Raw genomic sequence first — 20,325 nt, forward strand, 5'->3', positions numbered from 1 at the left:
TCCACCCAGTAAAAATAAAATAAAAATAAACAAGTAATCTTCCTTACTGGTAAGATGCTTTGACCTTAAACGTAAGGAAAGGTATCTTTCATTATCAGAAGAATGTACATTACTATTTCCTTAGATGGACTTGAGGAAGAGTGAAGAAGAACTGAAAGTATAAGTTGGCATCTTGTTATCTGATCATATTCTGAAATTGCTTAAGTTTTTGTGTCCCATTTGCTACCAAATTATTCAGATTTGCACACTATTTACACAAAAGATTAAATACAGATGAAAAAATGAAATTCTACCTGTCTTCATCTTTGTGAGACATTGAGAAGTGTCTGCTGCAGTCTTCAAACTCATCCCAAAAAGTGCTGTCGTCTAGGACTTTCTTTTGTTCTTGAGCTGCTGCATTTTTCCTTAGGTCTATTTCTGTGTTCTTTTGATGACCTTCGTACTCTTTTGAGTCAAAGAATATAGCAGAACTCATCTCTTCTTTGCCATTTCTCAAGGCACGCTCAGGATAGCTTTGCTGGACTTCAGTAATTTCAATTCTCCTCCAGGAACCATTTTCCTCATCATCATTAGGGAGAAGTCTCTCTCTCTCCAACTGGTTTGCAGTATTTTGTCTTCTTATTTTAGGTCTCACTACTAGCTCAAGTGAATTTCCTAGGTCAGTCTTGCCATCATCAACATTTAATTCATTAGCAATTACTATAGGGGTTCTGACTCCAATATCCACTATATTTCTTATCTGCTGTGTTTCACAGTTGACACCACTCAGGTTACTTTTTGGTATAGCTTGATCTTCAGCAGAAAATTTATATGTCCTGTTGTTTGGACACGTCAAGTCTGAATCTATGCTAAAATATCTCATAAAAGGTATTGGTCCTGCTTCTTCACAACATTCTCTAGAAATACCATGGTTGAGAGCAGACAATCGGGAATGTAAGTCAGTAAAAGACTCTATGCCTTTTTCTAACTCAGAAAGCACATCATCTAGTGTTTCCTGAAACACACTTGCTTCTTCTTCTCTTGCCAAAGAAAATGTGTCTTGAGCATCATCTTCCTCTCCATCACTGCTATCTGGCTCATAAGAGTCAATGTTTACAAAAGCAATTCCATTCTGACCATTCAAGTCATGATGTCGTCCAGACAAGTATTCTGCAAGGTTCTCAGAATTTTCATAAGGATTCATAAAGTTCCCCGAGATTTCGTTGCTTTGCTGACCACAAGAGAATAGAGGAAGAGGTGACATGTTTGCTTCTGAAGTTTGGCTTGATACACTTTGGCAAATGGGTTCTCCACTTCCATTATTTTCCAACAAAGGCTCCTCTAATAAACCAGAAGAAACTTGAACCAATGAACTGGAATCTTCACAGAAAGCTGTAAGAATGAATGCATTGGGAAAAAAAAAAAAAGAATATAAATATTCTGATCTACAACAACTGCTTATGCAAAAGAAAGGATAGTTCACTATGACTGCAGATAAAGAGAAACATTTATGAGAGATGCAGTCATTCTTCACTAATATATTTGTATAAACTAAGCATACAGAAATAGACTTAAATGATACAATTTCAGCTCAGCTTGTGATAGAAAAACAAATATTAAAGAAACATTTTCATAAGCAGCATTTTCACATTGTTCATATACAAGGGATTTTTTAGATGAGAACAGGAAATTTGAAAAAATACTAGAAGATTTAAACATTTATTTCCGTAAGTTAAAAAATGGACTATTCATTAACTAGCTAAATTGTGTCTCCTGTCACAGTCTGATAAAGCTATTTATTGCTACGAGAAACTACATACTAATAGCACTATATTTTGTACATGCAGCTGTGAGTGCAATTCCTTATGAGAAGAAAATAATAGCAGGGATGAATGTGGAATTACAGTTAGTAGTTAACATCATCACAAATTCAGTTTGGTTATATTACACTTGAACACCGCTTGCATAAAGAGACAATAAATATCAAACCCAGCAGTAAGAGTTAAAGAAGGTAAAAATATGTATACTGCTGCTACTAAAAAAATAATGCTTAGTTCAAGTAATTTCTAAACTTCCAACTAAGGCAATAGTCAAAACTATTTTGGAATATACAATGGCTCCTCTAACTTGATGGGAGTACTTAAATTTTGTAAGTCTGTATTAAGAGATTTGGAAACCTAACTACAAGACAAAAAAAAAGAAAATAATATACATGACATGTGTGGTTAATTGAACAGATTCCCTAGCATGATATTTTAAAAATGGGTAGAGGTAGGAAACCGTGTAAATGAGTGTTCAAGGGTAAAAAAAAATTAAAAACTTCTTATGCTAATCCATGCCCAGATTGGTTAATTCATGGCACTAAACTCTCATGAGAGCTGTGCCTCTCAGCACTAGGAGTCTGGCTTGCAGAAAGCAATACTGCAACATTACATTTTATCTAATTAAAATCTTGAAGCTCCTTCATAAAATGGCTAACAGCTGAGGTTGGCAGGCAGGCCCCTACAGGGATTATCCAGTCCATCCCTCTTGCTCAGCAGAGTCACCTATAGTAGGTTACTAAGGACCAAGTCCAGTCAGATTTTTAATATTTCAAAGGATATTTCCTTCTACCCATCTCCCACAGTTGCTCAGATGTATATAAGATGTTAAGCCAATTAGCAAGGAAATATGCAGGATATTTTAGGTAGTATCCACTAACAAAAAGTGTCTACTAGGGAAAAAAAAATGTAACCTAGTCGAGGTAAGGGAAATAAATCAATCCAAAACATTTCTCAAAGAGACACTAGGAAGATCTCCACAAGTATCAACACTGCCTTACAGCAAATAAACCTTTAACTAGAGGAAAGTACAGAAAATGTGTGAAGGACAGACAACTGCAAAAATGTTCAGATTACATAAAATTAAAACCACTCTAAGATTATCTACATCACCTAACAGTCTTTCTAAGAAATACTACTAGTTTAGCTTAAATAAGATGATATAAATAGAATGGATCAGTTAGGGTCAACAATTTAGCATTAGGACGTAAGAATCATAGCATAGTGTTGTGTGATTTTGTATGCTGTCTGCTTAGCATCACCTACTTAGCATAAGCAGCTACGTTTACAGAAGTCTTAGGCCATAAGCTGTGACCTCTCACTGATTTTTTTTTTTACTAAGTTTACATACTTTTACTGAGTAACATAAAGGATGGCCCTGAGACTAGCACAAACTAGAGGATATGGAAGCAACAGCCATCGACAGCACCCAGATGGGCCTGAGACCAGTGCAAATCAGAAGGAGACCGCAGCAGAGAACAACAGATTGATCTCCTGTTTCTTGGCTGTTCTTATTTTGATGAGTTGCAGCTATTTTTGACTGCTGCTCCTGGACAAGACGTGTAGAGCTAATACTCTGTCTGAAGACAGAGAAGGAATCCAATGAGGTGTTACAAGACTTCAAACCAGTAATTACCATTGGGCCAAAAGGTGCAGGCAAGGTGCATAAAAGTGTGTGAGGGGCAGGTACATTGATTGCAAGGGTACAATTGCCCAGAGATTTCTTTGTTCTGAATCCCTCTCTGGAGGCACCCAGCTCAAGTTGCTTTTTTCCCAGTTGTGCCTTTTAAATAAATTATTTTTTAGATTTGATCCTTGAGACTCTGCTATGAGATACCTAGGGTTAAAACAATGGGGATAACATTAGATGCCTGGATGGTCTGCAAACTTCTTCAATAGCGTCCAAGAACAATGGCACATCACAAAGTTAAATTAGCACTATGCTATTATAAAAAAAGAAAATTATGTGCTATTTAAGTGGCAACTCTTCCCTTCACATTTCTCCATCTGCCATCCTCCTACACCCCCAAGCATCCTTGTTTGCAATTAAATGACATATACACAAAGATATGCACATACACAAAGAATTCTCTTTCTGAACATCTTCCAGTTGTAATGGTTTGTAGTCTTCATTGTGTTGATGCTCATCTCTGTCTTGGCTGTTCAAAGACTGCCTAAAACGAACATAGGCATGTCTTCTTCCAAATCTTCTACCTGTAATAGTCTGATACACTCCTGCCGGTTTAGGCCAGGCAAGTTTGCCAGCTTCTTGACCCATCGCTAGATGAGATTATGGAGGAAAGAAAGAAAGAAAAAAAAAAGTGTGATTTGTTAGACAACAATATGTCTTCATAATTTCCCTCTTCCCCAACACTTCGACATAATTTTTTTTAGCACAAAATTTCCCATTTCTCTAAAGTCTTGAGCTTCACTAACAATATGATTACAATATGATTATTAAGAACCTGAAATGCTCCAGGCACATTTATGAAAGCACATAACAGAATTTTCATCTACACTAAATAATATTGACAAACACCCATCTTGTCCCCATCTTAACATGCTTGTAGTAAACAACAGACTTTAGAAAAAATAATTAAAATTAGTCTAGATGCCACATGACTTTTTTTTGAATGTGATACACTTTTGTACATAGCTCTCACAACACATATGTCAGCTTGCAAAAAGCATTTGCAAGCACTATAATGGAAAAGCCTTCGGGTAACGTAGCACAATTCTGCCAGCCCTAGCCAGCTCATTTCTGTGATGGGAAACCTACAATTAATCAAATCACACCTTCTAAAACAAGTCCCATGTCCGAGGGAGAAGACTTTATTCTTCATACAAGGTAGTATGTTCAGGCACAGCCATACAAGGCAACTGCCCACATATGGCTCCTATTATTACAGTAGTATTCCATATTAATGGATCTTAATGCTTTTAATAAGAAAACATGAGACAAGTAGTACAAGGAAACTTGAAAAACAGTGAGGGAAAGCTGCCAATATTGTAAGTAAGAGAGATTTTAATACAGCGGTAGTATCAGCTATTAATAATCTAACACAAGGGTTCATGTCCAAAGGCTGTTGCTTTTACAAATGCAATTAGAAGTTCAGTATTTCAGATGCTGAGTGGCTTTTTCCTGTCTCTCTAAGTCACTTTTAAGCTTTACTAGATACAGAATTAAGCAAGTAGCTTTTTTGTTCTTGAAACTCACCAAAATGAAAAGGAGACATTAAAGTTCAGCAAGACAAAGTTTGCAACCATTAACACAGTTTTCTGAACTTCAGGAAAATGGCAAAGCTTTTTTCTGTCCTGATCGTAAAACCTATCACTTTACTGCTCTTAAAAAGAGAATATCTATATGCAAAGATATCACTCATTAGCAGTTATTTTATGCAGCTCCAAGTAGAATAGCCACTAGCAAGGCTATTAGTTGCAGTATGTGAACTGCCTAAAAGATACAACTGCACACATGCACCAACTATCAAAGAGTCTAAGCAGATTCTTTTTCTTTGATTTTTAAACTAGCATCCCTGCAGAAGCTGCTATTTTGCTACAACTGACATACAGGAAACTAAGTTTGTTGCTGCCTACCTAACATAAATCATGAAAAATAAAGTGCACAGAAAAAAACCAATGTTTTTTTTTTTAGGGCTGGACTCTCAGAAATCATATAATCCCTTAAAAGCTTTAACGAAGAAGCAAATAGAAGAAAGTTGCCTACTGTAAGCTTCTAGTAGAAGTCAGTCTTAAGAGGTTCAGATGCCTAACACCCTACAAGAATTTGGTCTACAATTGCCAGCATGGCAATTCTGAAAACATTTCCTAGCCATCTGCACTTCAGTCAAATTTCTGTGGAAAAAAAAAAATCCAAATACTTTCTGCTTGATCTTCCCTACAAGAAATAAAATAAATAAATAAATAAAAGGCGGAGATAGAAACATGAATAGTACAATGGTGATGGGAGATTCAGGGCCTCAGGAAAAAAATGCAAGTTCCAAGAAAAGAAAAATAATCACTTTCTCTTCCAGTCTGACATGGAAAAAAAATAAGGTTGGAGTAAACCAAACAAAATTACACTCACAATAGAACACCTGCCACAAGAGTTTGAAATATTACTGTTTCATTCCCAGGTGAATTGACAGCAATAGTGACAATACTTGCAGTGCCAAAAATTAAAAGGCAAATATTTACAATTCAATTGCTTAAAATTGCAACACTTAAGCAAATTATAACATGAGGAGTCTTTTGTCTAATGCTGTCAGCTTCACTTTTTTGTTATCTTTAGCCAATTCTAAGAAATTACTTGCAACAGAAGTGTTGTGCAATAACTCACCACATTATATTTATGGCTCTAAATCTCCCTTAAAACATTTAATCCTAGCCATGTCTTTTTCCCACTCTTCTTCCCACATATGAAACCTCTCCAGTCACAGCCGAGTTCCATGGACACTGCCCAGGTCCAAACATGTCCATCACTAGCTGCAATGTGGTGATACTGCTTATTTCTACAGATCTACAATACAACTCAGTTGAACCTCTGCAGAAAAATTATCAGGTATCAGAGGCTTTTTTTTTTTCTCATTTATCTATGAAGATCTATGTAGTCTGATTACATAGAGCTTCCTCGAAAATATTTTCAGATATTTGTCCAAACCTGCCCATCCCACATTAAACAACACAAGCTAAAACGGTCAATTTGTTTTTAACTATACTACTCCTGCAATCCTTAGAAAGGTAAAAACTCTCTAACATATTTGACAAAAAAATTCTATGCATCTAAAGCAAGAAAAAGGGGACTGACAATTAATTTTCTTAATTAGTCAACCAGTTAACATCCTTACTAAGTCAACTAGCAAGTTGTTTTTATTAAAGTAAGCCCTGAAAATTCTTAAATTTCCACTGATTACAACATGGCTGGTTAGCAGACTGCCAGACAGACCTGACAATGAGCAGCCACATCCGAACTTGCAAAGCAGAATCCAACAGTTCATAAATCAGCACAGTAGCACAGAAATCTGACCTCAAACATGGTAATACAAGTGGATGAAACAAAACAAAAAAAAAAGGTAAAAATAAACATAACTGCCTAATTCTTAATTTTAGTTTGTTCTCTAAAACACCAGTATTGTTCAGAAACAGATGCCCACTCAAGAAAGTCAAACTCTCTGAATGCAATTGTTTTATGTTTTAAAACTGATGTTCACAAAATGCAAAAATCTGTAAAGCTGGGTGCAATGCACTACATTTTTTGTTCCAAATAATCCTCTCACATACAGTGTATCTCACCTGTATGTAAGATGTTTTAAGAACATTTAATGTTCTTAAAAGATACATCAGGCAGTTATTCTTCTGCCCTGGGAAAGACTTATTGGATCAATATAGTGAAAGTTTTCACCTTCTACGGAAAGTCTGAATGTCACATTTGGTTTACAGGAGAGGTTAACTTCTAGCTAGCTACAAAATATCTCAAAATAAGAGAAGCAGCCATGCATTTGCCTGCATGCCTAAAACAGGCAGCATTTAGGGAATCCAGAGACCAATTTACAAGACACTCTTCAGGCAGTCAGGTTCCTGAAACACACGCAATATCCTCTATCAGGTCCTTCTTCCAGGCTGATCCAACCTTAAAAGAGGTTATTGCTCTATCTTCCTTCAGAAGCTCTGTTTAGTAGGCCTGTTCAAAACATACCCAATTCCTATTGACTAGTCAAAGTTCTGCAAAACCAACCAGTCTTCAGAGATGCAACACACCAGTGACTAAATAACCTAGTTAGGGGAAACAAGCTAGTTACTCATTTCTCAGGCTGAAGATATTTATATACACACCTCCACCCTTTCAAAAAGGTACTGAAGTCACCCAAACTCCCCAGAGAATCATTAGCAGCTGTCATAAAGCAGAAAAGCATTTTAGAGTACCAGAGCTGGATTAAATAAAATGAGTGTCTCCTAAAATGCACAGTGCATAAACAGGTAGATCCAGCCTTTCCCAGGCACTGCCTTAATCACCAATGCAGAGTGGCATGCCTCCTCTTTTACTTCTACAAATACTGCACTAAGGACTCCACTCCTGCCCTGGTTTCAGCATGGATGGAGTTAATTTTCTTCTCTGTAGCCAGTGTGTTTTGGCTTTTGTGTGTGAAGAATGTTGATAAACACTGATTATTTAAGTTGTTGTAAATGAGACCAAGGACACTGTCTGGCTTTCCAAGTCTCGCTAAATGTGCAGGTGCAGGAAGCTGGGAAAGAGACAGACAGAAAAATTGACCCAAACTGGCCAAAGAGAGAATTCCATGCCATAAATGTATATAAGTGGGGGTTGGCCAGAGTGGGTATCTGCCTTCCTGGCATCGTTCCTTCTACCTTTCTGGCCCTCTTTTCGCTCCCTTGCTTGATTCCTGGTTTCGCTTCCGTGATCACTGTTCAGGACCGGCTGTATTGATCCCTGGGACATCGGGTGGTGAGAAAACATACATTGTTCATTTTGTATATTGTAATATCCTTATATTCTGTTATTATTTGTATATTTTAATATACTTATATTCTATTATGATATTCTGTTTTCCTTTGCTATTTTAGTAAACTGTCTTAATCTCAACCGCTGAGTTTTCCCAGTTCGCTCCCCCATCGCACTGGGGAGGGGAAGGGGGAGTAGAAACTGTGTGGTGACTGGGGCTAAACCACAACTCCCTAGAGCCAGCAAACAACAGGCTGTAACACAGAAAGCCTCATAATCAAGACCAAATCCATCTGACTTGCATAACCAGCTTGTCCTCTCCCACAAAAAAAAAAGATACTGTTTTTCCAAAAGTAACACAATGTTCTCAGTTAACTGTAGATGCACACATGAATGTGTTCACAACCTAACACTAACTTAGGCGTTCCGAAATAATCTATCCCCTTGACCACAATCCTACATTTAAATTTCAAACCATTCTAATTTACAGAGCCAGATTTAGGACCACTGGAGGTTCCTACTCACTTACCTGTCAAGTTGTCCGACAGCGTCACAATCCTCACCCACTGAAACACCTCCCTTTCCTCTCCTCTCCATTACCTTTTGTTCTCCCCTATCCTCTTGACTCCCTCTCATCCTGCACACCAGAAACAAGCAGCTTTCTGGGATCAAAGAGTGCATGACCGAGATCTACAACACTACTCAAAACAACTCACTACCACTCACGTAGACATCAGACACCAGTTGTGGCATACAACCTAACTCCTGAATGGGGTGATGCAGACCACCACCGAGGCGGGCAGGCTAGTCTTATTTGCGACTCCCAGAACTGCTGTGGTCCACCTGGACGGCAACCCTTTGCTGGAGCAGAGTCTAGGCCTATTATATACCTCACAGGGGGAAAATATAATTAGGAGTGTGTAGCATGGTGGAGGAGGGGGTGGGTGAGGAATAAGTCAGATGCCAGGCAAGCAGTCCCACGTGTTTTTCATACCAAAGATGGGAATGGGGGGCATCATAATTTTCTGCTGCAGAAAATGTTTAACTAGATTTTTTTTTTCCTTAAAGACACTTAAAGTGAGCTTCAAATATCTCTAAGTAGTATTTTTTCAAACTTTTAATAACTTATAACTTTTTCTGCTCCTCCTCAGATTTCTCCCAGCATTCTTAAAAGACCTGTATGCATTTTCTAATCTCAATCTTACCAACATTCGACATAGAAGGAAAAATAAATCTCTTATCCTACTCAGCTGCTCTTATTTCTTTTATAGCTATGAATTACCATAAGGCAAGAACAGGATCTCACATACAAGGTCTGAAAAGGGAACGCATGTAATACTGACAAAATTACTGTTTTCTAGGTTACTGTCTTAAAAAAAACCCCCTGCATTTACTCCCAGAAGTATATAAACACATTTGGCTGTCAAATGGATGAAACAAAATCAACTCATTCTTGACATCCTCTCCCTTATTTGACTAATTCTGAATCTTAATGAAAGTATATCCCTGATCAGCTCAGATGAAACTTGCAGATAAAAATATTCACATTATCTTAAAATGTATTATCCAATATTCTTTATCTGTAACCAACATTCTATATCTCTTCCCTGCAGATATTGAAAGAGCAGATGAAGTAAAATGAAATTTAAATTAGAATGAAGAATTTTCACTTTTCAAAGCACCAATGCTCAGGACAGTGGAGACATTTCAGTTAACAAAAGAAACGCATAGAGTAATCCCAAAAAGGGAGATAAATATTTCAATAATTTACAACAACATATTACTGTGACAATTTCCCTCTCTCTCTTGCCACTATGGGCAGATTAACACTGAAATTCTTTAAGTGTTTTATTATGCTCACAAGCTTCAAACTACATACACTGGCAAATTACCACTCAAAATTATGAATATTCAGTTAGAACTTACCTTCACCATCTGGGATTTATCTAAACTTCAGAAAGCCATATGTCATGGTCTAACCCCACTAGGCAGCTAAACACCACACAGGCACTCACTCCCCAACCCAGTGGGATAGGGGAGAGAGCCAGAAGGGTAAAAGTGAGAAGACTCATGGGCTGAGATAAAGAGTTTAATATTTTTTTAAAGGAAAATAGAAAATACTAAAAAGGAAAAGAAAGAAAAGCAAGGAAAAAGTTATAAAAAAAACCTAATTGCTCACCAGTAAACCACTGATACCCAGACAATCACAAAGTAACAGCAGTCTGGCCAGCCTCTTTACCGTCCCCAGTTTTATTGCCGAGTATGATGCTATATGGTACAGAATATCCCTTTGGTCAGCTGGGATCAGCTGTCCCAGCTGTGTCCCCTCCCAGCTTCTTGTGTACCCCCAGCCTGCTTGCTGGCAGGGCAGCGCGAGAAGCAGAAAAGGCCTTGGCTCTGTGTAAGCACTGCAAAGGAAGAACTAAAACATCCATGTGTTATCAATGCTGTTTTCAGGAAAAAAAAAAATCCAAAACCTAGTCCCATACAAGCTCCTGTAAACAAATTTAACTCCATCTCAGCTAAAACCAGTACATCATATTATAAGCAAAAATAAAACATTTTTCTAAAGGATCAGATTTATTCATCCACAGGTTCCTTCTTCAAAGCCTTTGGTTTAGCAGTGACTTTAGGCTGCTCCCTAGGATATCTGAGAACACAGTAGTGATTATTTCCATAAGCAGTATTAACTCAGCTACATGTGCACTGAAAACCAGAATACGCTTCAGGGATTTATTTTTCAGATATTAATTATAGTCTTTTCATTAACCTTCCAGGTAATTTTGCACTCTTCTTTGAGCTATAGATTTCACTATGGTTCCTTCTCTTCGCCTGAGGCTGAAAGTAGCCTGTGGTCTAAGTTCAATAAACTAGCATGCTGGCTTTCCACTGAATTCATGTCAAATGAAAAGAACTTTTTTTTTTTTATCTCTCAGATTAAAGAAACTTACTATTTTGTTAATGACTGAAACAGCAGTTTGGCTGAACCAGTTTAGGTCTCTAATCTCAACAGTACAGAGCATCCTTTCAGCAAATATGAATCAGATATTGTTTTCCACTGTGGGCCTAACTTTGGAAATACAGCTTAGGCAATTAAAGATGTCTGAATACCTTTGTGAATAAAGGAAATGCTTATTGTCACCTTGCCCATTTTAATGACAAAAAAATAATTCTGCATTTAACATTATTTAGAGAGCTAATGAAAATACTAACCACAGCAAGTTTATATTTTGTGAACTTCAAAAACACTGCTGAGCTCTTCACACTTACTTGTTAAGTCACTCCAAACTACACTCACAATTTAAAAGTGTGCATGCACACTTGGCATCGACATGCTTTTACTTACACTACCAGCCTGATCTGATTAATTTTGCTGTAACCAGAATCAATGCTAGCAACAGTAAAATAGTAATACAAGGCAGTCTTATGACACAAAGCATGTACAGCACCAAAATTAGGTACTGACAGGCTTAAGACAGCTCACTCATTCTCTGCTCTGTACTGCCCTTATCCGCACACAGCCACCCCACATGCCTTGCAGCCCTGTCCCTAGAGTAAAGCTACCCACGCAGGCTTTCAGCCCAGGCAGCAGGAAGAAGAGATGAGAACCAGACTGTGCTCCCTGCAGCAGCAGGGCTGGAAACAACAGTGGCAGCGCACAGTCATCTGGTAACAAGCAAGAAGAGGACTGAAAAGGATGGGAGGGATTTAGTTACAGAGGACCTTCCCGCTGCAATTTTTATCACGGGCCAAATTACCAGCCTCCAAGGAATATAAAATCAGATCAAACAGTAGCAAGAGATTGTTCTTTGGGAAGATAGAAGAAAGACAGGACCACTGAACAGACCTCACCTCCCAGCTATTTATGTAGCATTTTGATGTAGGCAGCTTGGTGACACTGTACAAAGCATATAATTTGTGCTTAAAATTTAAATAGTTAGTAATCAACAATTTAGAGGACAGAAACTCCAAAATGTTGCTAGAGAAAAAAAAGAGCTCCCTATTTCAACAGAAGAGATCTGAAGACAAATTTGAAGCAGGCTTTATGTTTTTTTCTTCCTCTCCTTACTAATAAATACAATTTGTCTTAGCTCAGTGCCATACAAGTGCTTCAGTGATAAACTACATTAACATAACAGATGCCCCTTGGAATTACTTGAAAAGGTAATAAATATATATAAACAAAACACTACTAGCAGGCACTTCCACACACGCATATTTTAAAACAAAAGACCCCTAAAAGCAAGGTCATTGCAAAATACTCTGATACTGATCTGAGTCTCCTCCCAGACAGTGAAACAGAGTGGATGAACACCAGCAAGCTCACAGCAGCTTCCTTCCACTTCAATACTAAACAGTTTCCATTCTGTATTTCCCTGAAGTGCAGGGGAAATACAAAACTACAGTTTTGTATGCATTTGTGCCATAAATGCAAATATGAGGTTCTGAAATATTACAAACCATTAAAGCATACAAACATAAATAGTTCAATCTCTGCATTTATAAATGCATTTGTCAACATGTAGGCTAAAAGAAGCAAGTCTACTGGTATTTTGGACATTGTCTGCATGCTCCTAATCTCAATTAGTGACCTCCTATAATCAGCATATACCATTCACAATTCTACCCAGCTTAGGAAAAATTTTGCCAGACTTAAGAAAACAGGTGTTGGCACTATATAAACAATAGCAGATTCCAGTACGTACAGGAAAGTCTAAAAGGTTGCTTTGAATGAAATGCACTACATACAGTCACAGAGGACTTAGTATTTAGTAAAGTCATGAAGAAAAACAGAGACACTAAATTGCTTCAAGTCCAGAATTCCTGTTGCAAGTGGAGTCTAGTCACCACCTCCCACACAGAGGGATCTGAATGGGCGAGTTGTTACAAACCACCACCTTGACAGTTCCTTTCTATCCTTAGACATCCTCCTAGAGTTCAAGATGCTGCACAGCTTCTATTCTTTCATTCAGGCTCTTCTGACCAACACAGGTGCACATAATGCCTCTACATAGATGTCTGCCATCTGTTCACTTCAGCCAAGACTACAATTAGGCTAGCTTGCTCTGATGCAGCTTCAGCTGTGGTTACAACAGTTGGCTGTCAAGCCGTAAATTAAACTGTGTGAACCTACTCAGCTTTACCAAATAACCTTCTTTGAGGATCTAATTCTGTCTTTGTTGTTTTAAAGCTCAGCAGATAGTTGCACTAGCACAGCTGAGGTGGTAGAATCAAGCCAGATGCAAGCAGTAGGAACTGCTATGCAAACTCTGCTGCCAAAGCCTCTGCATCCCTGAGCCACGGACCCGCTCTTCACTGGGCACTGATCTGTAACCATTCTGGCACTGATTTTTCACTGCCCTCTGACCATCTAGCTGCTCCAACACTATATTCAACTTCTGTATTATTTCCTGTTCCTTCGCGCTGACTTGCCCCGATTTTAGCCCAGCTCTCTTCACCTTCTCACACAAAACTGTAAATAGTTTGATTGTATCACTTTCTTCTTCCTTGACTTTGACTCAACTCTGACTTTTGTAGGACATGCAAATCTGTCCTACCAACTGTCAGCTCTGGCTTACCACAACAATTGCTTTTCCAGTTTTTATCCTGACAAATAGCTTCAGCAGAATTTCCACATTAAATCTCACAAGAGAGGAAAGATTAACTAACCGAAGTACTAAAAGCTTTTAAAGATAAGGAAGGTACTGGTCATGTACTAACCAATTAAGAAAAAGTCCCATCCTCCCTTAGAAAGTTAGCATTACAACTTTAAGAAGAAAAAAACCTAACTTTGCCAGTAGCCCCTGTAGCAATGTGTTCTGTTAATACAGAACACTATTATGGGCTGCTAATCATCAGCTGAACCTTCATATCTCTCTCCTACCCCAACATCACACATTTTCATCATTTAATACACAAATTTAGAATAAGGGCATAGAAATAGTAATTTTTACCTACTACTTTTCAGAAGATAGCCAGAAATTCAGTCCTTATTTCTAATGAAAGGTGTACTTGTAGCCTACCTCCTTCTCCCCCTCTCACTCAAATTACTCATTAACTAGGGAAGAAAAAAAAAAAAAGCACCAAACCCCCCTATATCTGTCCTCTCTTTCCTTTGCCTCTGACTTCACATTTCGTATTTCTATTTTCCAATTACAAACTTTCTAGAGGAGGAAGCATCTGTCTAGGGCTGAAAGACAGCAAATAGAAGCCGGTACTAAACAAAATGCCAAAAGTTTCCTGTAGTTTAAGTAGACAAGGTTCACTTTTACTTTTGTCAGTGCAGATGACCTCAACATACTTTAAGAAGTTAGAACTCTCTTTTTCCCTGATAAACACAGCAAATGAGAGATTACAAGAGAATCCCATAGTAGAAGTTCAGGTACTCGAAACTCTTACAAGACGGAAAAATACAATGCAGCAAAATATAAGGCCCAAAGATGTATTTTTGCATTGTTGTCTTTCATCTTACATAACTGTCTTTATTAAAGCCAAGTTAACCTAAAACACGTAATGAATCCTTATCCACTACCAAAATTAGGAAAAGTCACTTTTGGATTTTTTTTTTTTTTCTGAGGAACAGCAAAAACTCACTGCTTTAAACTCTTTCCTTTCCTTTCACAAACAAAATTATGTATCTTGGATACAAGGGTAACAAAAGCCTCTGATCTAACTGACAGGCAGGAGAGCTTACCTGAGGTCAGTTGGGCCTTCAAGACTTAAATTTTAGAAACAGAATGTGAAGTGATTCTAATATACCTGTGAACAAAGTTGGATCATTCTCAAGAAGAGAAGCACAGGGTATTGTAAGGTAGGAATAAACAACTGAGCAAGTTACCAAAAGGGGGAATAATTGACAACATGCAGCTAACCAGAAGGGCAGTAGAGGACTACAGGGGATGACAAGTTACACAAAAATCAATGTTTCCCTCTGTTTTGGCAAGCAACATAAAGACCTGCATTACAGTGAAGGCTACAAGACAGATAAATGCTGATCAATGCTGTTAAAATCAGATCTAGCAGTCTGCATATAGTTTTAAGTACCATACTTCAAAAAGATGGCTCTTAAATGGCAGCAAGGAACATTTCCCTGGCACTTGGAAACAACACAGGGAAACAATATAAGGGAAATGTTTCCATGTGTAGGAATATCATATCACTTAAACAGATTGCCTGGGGAAGATGAAGAATATCGATCAGGAAAGCAGCCCAGGATTCAAACAAACATCTCATGAAGAATCACTGTGATGAATGGTTGGGAGAGAGAAGAAACCTGACAGGATAACTACTTAGGGTCCCTACCAGCCCCAGTATCATTTCCCTAAACTAGCCCGCCCCCCCCCCCGAATTTCAGATATTTATTCTGCTCCCAGGGCTGGAATCACAACTGTACATAACTACATCAAGGTGGAGGGGAAAAAATCTGTGTGTTTTTTTTCCAAAACCCAGGTGTGCAGAGTAAGATACAACCTACAGTGTCACCCCCAAGCACTATTTGCTTGCTTTCACATCACTTCGAAGATAAATCACAATTTCTCTACTGACCAACTTTTACTTTTCAACTATTATTTTTATTTTTTTCCTTTTAAAAAATTTCTAAAAGGTTACACAATTGATATGCTGTATGAAATTACACCAGTTTTACTGGGTGTAGTACAAGTACTTTTTTTTTTGTCATTTCCTTTTAAAAACAAACACTTAAAGCATCTCAGTACAATCTTGGAAACACATTACAGATCCATCACCCAGGAGCCAATTTTTAGGCCTCAAAAATATTTTTGCAGATTCCCAACTCTGAAAATTGCTCAAAAATCTCAAACCACTTCCACTTCTTTTTTTTGTAAGCTGCAGATGTCTTGGTCACCAAATATGTGATGAAGGCACACCTACTTAAGACAAAAACTCAACTAAAGCCTCTAAACCAGAAGGTGGGTTTTGCTATTGTTTTAAAATTATCTGGATTATGGAAACTTCTCTTGATCATTTCAGAAATTTCACCTCTGACACTGAGCTAATACAGTAGGACATTTTGGCATAACTGAACTTCTGAGCAATCATCCGCAATCTACCCTCAGGATCAGAACTATTTCTCCACATTCTGCATTTCTATAGAATCAACCAGTTGCATCATTTCATACTCAAATCAGTTATCACCTTGGATTTTCTATTCCCTGCTTAGTGCCAGCAGCGCGATATTGCTGATGTTACAGAAATACACAAAAACCACAAGGGATTTTAGCATTTTACCCACATACTTTTCGTGTAATGTTTTAACAATTGTAAGCACATATGAAAGGATGCACACATGTATGTGCCAGCTGGAATTCTCTCTGCTTCCATAGTCACATATTTAGTTACCTGAAATGCTGTATAAGGGTCTAGTATTAAAACATCACACTTGAAATTAATCAGATTTGAAAAGCTATTTTAAAACTATTCAGAATTATTAACATCATCGGTAGCATAATTTTTAAATACTGCCCCCCACTGTAACATGAGCATTTAACAATTTACATGGCCATCCATTCTGTCATCCTTGTGCAGTATTCCACTCATCACTAAAATACTGTTAATAATTACCTCCATTTCCCACATAAATTAGTTACAGCCCTGCGCCAAAAATACCACAAAAACAGCCAGCCAGGTGTGGCCTATATGAGAACCAAGGTTCTTGCAAGACCTACTACTATTTTACACTTTGACAACTCAAATAGGTGACCCTACGTTAAATGCAGCACTTCAGGATATTTCTGTGATAAACACAATGTGTGCTTTGTTCAAGTTCAGGCGGAAGCTGAAGTTCCAAACACCGACAGAAGGTACCATCCTAAGTTCAGGTCAGTTTGCCTTTTAAGGACATTAAAAGTATCACTTCTCCACAGATGCTCTGAACAGAATGCCGAGGCTAGCCAGCATTCCCCTCCTCCAGTGATCTGGGTTTACCTATATTTATTCCACATTCAAAATTGTTTCTCTAATTCAAACATTGTTTCAAGGTATTAACTTTTAAATATATTTACCAATTGAAACAAATGCAAAATAGACCTTTGGGACCTGTTCAAATACACTACTAAACATAGATAAAATACATCATATAGATAAAAGCATCATTGTAACTCTGCAGTGGACTCTACCAGACTTACAGTCCTACCCATAAAAATGCAGGGGGATCATTAATGTATCAGGGAATAAATACATTAGAACAAATTTGCTCCCCATACTTTGTTCAAAATATTATTCAGAAATACTAGGATAAACGTTAATGGAAATGTACATTTAATGCTCACAACTTCAATTACATCCACAACTCAAATTATCTCAGATACCAAACAAATGCTACTTACACTGCAAACTACAAGCCAGGGACTGTCTGCCTGACAAACGAATTGTCCTCAGTACAATGGGATTCTGGCCTCTACTGCTGTAGAGCATAGCAATACTTTTTGTTTCATTCAAGCCTTCCTAAAAGATCGAGAATTAAAACAAACACAACTCAACAAATACCAAGGACCACAGAGAGATTACTATGTAGAAGTGGTAGCAGCCCCAGTTTAACTTTTTGCTACCAATACCCATAATAGTATTTGCTGAATTAATCCAATACATCATATCAGTATTCTTCATTTGCTATGCTAAACTGCTTTTGCAGAAGTAAACACCTTCACAGGAGCAGCCAGCTTAATGAGGGGATAATTCATAAATACGTCTTATTTTGATGAGGCTTTGATCTGCCAAGAACTTTTGCACACTGCCTACACTGCACTGCAATTCACTGAGTTGGCAAACTAATCCTTTTTTTTAAAAAAAAAAAAAAAGGCATATTTCAAAGAAGTTTCTTGATCCTGCATTTTAATACAACTTAAAAGTAACAACTTTTCTGAACAACTTTTTTCAGACATTTTCCTTTCTTTACTGGGTGAGAAAGAGCAGGAAATAAATTCTGTGCAAGTCTGACTCAGCTGCAAATAAACTCATTTAATTACATATATTTGCTTACACAAATTTAAATACGCACACTTCTCCTAAATGAAATTTACATCTATAAAGTATGTGTTCCATTTCCATTATCACATTCTTTGCTGGGTTTTCTGCCTCTTGAATTTCAAGAAAATTAAACAGTAAGAAAAAATATATTTCTGGGATTACATTAGAGCAGCATTGTTCTTCATGATTTGTGCATTAACAGAAAACAGTAACAGTCTGACAGCACTCTTTATTGCTACAGGACATAATTTATTTTTTCTAGATACAACGTAACAGAATTTTAATCTAAAATCATTCCTTTAAATCGCTTAAGTGTGTACACAAACAACTGCAAATCAAGAACCTACTGAAAGAATGAAATGTCTGGACATAAAAGTGTAGGGAAAGCACCTAAACACAGTCTCTAAGCTTTCAAATGCATCCTACAAAGTACTGAGCACAACTGTTATAAGACCAACTTTTAATACCTTCTTATATGTTCGTGCACCATGCAAATTCACACACTACATAACTGATCTATAGGCCTTGTAAAAAGTGTTAATTCACAACCAGCATCCAGTCAAGCATATCTGCAGTGCACAGTATGTCGAGAGAACTCGGTTCCACTGCAGTCAGCACACCTGAAGACAAGCAGTTCACGTGAACCTACTAAAGGTGCAACATCAAAGCACACACAGCAAGCACCCTCAAGGAGGCTCTCATCCAGATACAAAACCTGCTCTGTGCCGTGTTAAGTACAGGTTAATGCATTTTTGCTTGTGTGTAAGAAAACACATGCTTTTAACTGATGCACCTTAACAAATCCCTGGATTCCGGGCCCAAGACACATCCCTTCTGTCCCTGAACAGGGGGGGCGATTCTGCTCACAGCTGGCTCAGACCTCTTCTCCTCCAGCAAACAGGCAGTGTCAGCACTTCGTAACTGAGTTCAAGCAACACCAACTAGCTTACTTTAGAAGCGAGCCTGCTCACACCCATTTTTATTTCGGCCGAGGTAGGGCAGCGAGAACAGACCCCGGCAGGGCTGCTCTCGGCGGCTCGCCGGCTGTGCGGGACGGGGAGCCCACGCCCACCATCGCCGACGGCTCCCCGGCCTCGGCACCACGCAGCAGGCTCCCCCCGAGTCACTGTCCCATCGTTGTGGGGAAAAAAATAACCCACAGAAAAATAACTTAAAAAATTCCGACACACAAAACGAAGGAACTGTGAACTGAAGGCCTGCCCGTGCCTGCTTTGTAGCTGCGGGCCCCGCCGGCTTCCCCGCACCTGGCGGCCTCGGCCCCTCACGCACAGGGGAACGCCGGGCCGCCACGGCCCGCCGAACTGGACGGAGGCGGCCGCGGTGCCCTCTCCCTCAGCTGCGGCCCACATTCTCCGCCACAGCACCGCCGGGGCCAGGGCTACCCCTGCCCCCGCCCCCGGCCGGGCCTCGCCCCGCCAAGCCGGTCCCTTGAGGGGAGGTCGCCGCTCTGCGGCCCGACAGATCGCTCTGCGGGGTGAAGACGGCCGCGGCACGGCCTCCGTCTGGCTCTACTACCGCCCTTCCTCCCCAGCCGGAGGCCGCACGCAGAGCCCCGGCTTCGAGCAGAGGCTGACCCCGGCTGAGCTCGACCCACAGCCGCCAGGCCAGGCCAGGCCCGCCCCGCAGGGGCCCGCACTCACCCCTCCCGAGCCCGGCTCGCCCGCCTCCCAGCAGCCGCCGCCTGCCTGCCCGCACCCTGTAGCCAATCCTGTCGCTGTACAGTCGCCAGCAGCGGCCAATACTTGGCCAGGATGAAGACGCAGCGACCAATCCCGGCCGGCGGGGCGGGAACAGAGGCAGCGGGCTCGCCCCCACCGCCCACGGTGGGGGGGAGGCAGAGCTGAGCAGCGGGGATCCGGCATCGGGGCCTGGCCGTGCCACTGGGCCTGGTGAGGCCCGGCGCAGCTGGGCCCCGCCCGGCCCGACCCGGCCAGACCCGGCCAGGCGGGCGCTGCTGCCCCTTCCCCAGCCCTCGGCTGGGAGGACCTGGCCCCCTCCTGGGAGCGGCCCGGCTGCCGCCGGGGAGTGCCCAGTGGGGGTGGAGGTTACATAGCCTCATCA

At 39.7% G+C, this 20,325-nt stretch overlaps 1 protein-coding gene across 3 annotated transcripts in view; it reads right to left on the reverse strand.

Annotated features, from left to right (window-relative positions):
* PJA2 (praja ring finger ubiquitin ligase 2) overlaps positions 1–19,929 on the reverse strand; it is a 37,996-nt gene extending 18,067 nt beyond the window's left edge. For 2 of the 3 annotated variants that reach the window (XM_086770982.1, XM_086770981.1), the window contains exons 1-4: positions 19,415–19,759; positions 17,604–17,717; positions 3,879–4,079; positions 294–1,371 (exon numbers count right to left, since the gene is read on the reverse strand). In XM_086770982.1, coding sequence (XP_086627108.1) covers positions 294–1,371; positions 3,879–4,079; positions 17,604–17,717; positions 19,415–19,613 — 1,592 coding nt within the window. In that variant the 5' untranslated portion in view covers positions 19,614–19,759. Of the gene's footprint in view, positions 1–293; positions 1,372–3,878; positions 4,080–17,603; positions 17,718–19,414; positions 19,760–19,904 lie in introns of those variants that run through there. The other variant, XM_086770984.1, reaches the window with a different exon arrangement.
* Between the last annotated feature and the right edge of the window lie 396 nt (positions 19,930–20,325).

This window comes from Chlamydotis macqueenii, chromosome Z (assembly GCF_036417535.1).
Source record: "Chlamydotis macqueenii isolate bChlMac1 chromosome Z, bChlMac1.mat, whole genome shotgun sequence".
NCBI classification, from domain to species: Eukaryota; Metazoa; Chordata; class Aves; order Otidiformes; family Otididae; genus Chlamydotis; species Chlamydotis macqueenii.